This window comes from Egretta garzetta, unplaced genomic scaffold (genome assembly GCF_000687185.1).
Source record: "Egretta garzetta isolate BGI_Z169 unplaced genomic scaffold, ASM68718v1 scaffold706, whole genome shotgun sequence".
Taxonomy (NCBI): domain Eukaryota; kingdom Metazoa; phylum Chordata; class Aves; order Pelecaniformes; family Ardeidae; genus Egretta; species Egretta garzetta.
In genome coordinates, this window is record NW_009260015.1 from 90,918 (window position 1) to 91,180 (window position 263).

The 263-nt window shown below is 62.7% G+C and overlaps 1 protein-coding gene across 1 annotated transcript in view; it reads right to left on the reverse strand.

The window, feature by feature from the left end:
* Positions 1-257, reverse strand: part of DR1 (down-regulator of transcription 1) — a 12,969-nt gene extending 12,712 nt beyond the window's left edge. Inside the window, 1 exon segment of the mRNA XM_009640608.2 lies at positions 33-257. Coding sequence (XP_009638903.1) covers positions 33-252 — 220 coding nt within the window. The 5' untranslated portion in view covers positions 253-257.
* Positions 258-263: the final 6 nt, after the last annotated feature.

Here is a 263-nt window from a genome sequence, read left to right on the forward strand (position 1 = left end):
CGGGCAGAAGCGCCGCCGCCTGCGGGGCTCACCTTGTATGACGTGCTCCGGGGAGATGGTCTTCTTCTCGGATTTGTTGCAGATCTCGTTGGCCTCGGAGGAGATGAGGTGGATGAACTCAGTGCAGCAGTTGACCACCAGCTCCCGGGCGTCGTTCGCCACGCGGACGTTGGGGAGCGTTTCCTTGATCATCTTGTTGATGGCAGCCCTGGGGATGGTGAGGTCGTCGTCGTTGCCCGACGACGAGGCCATCCTGGCTGCCG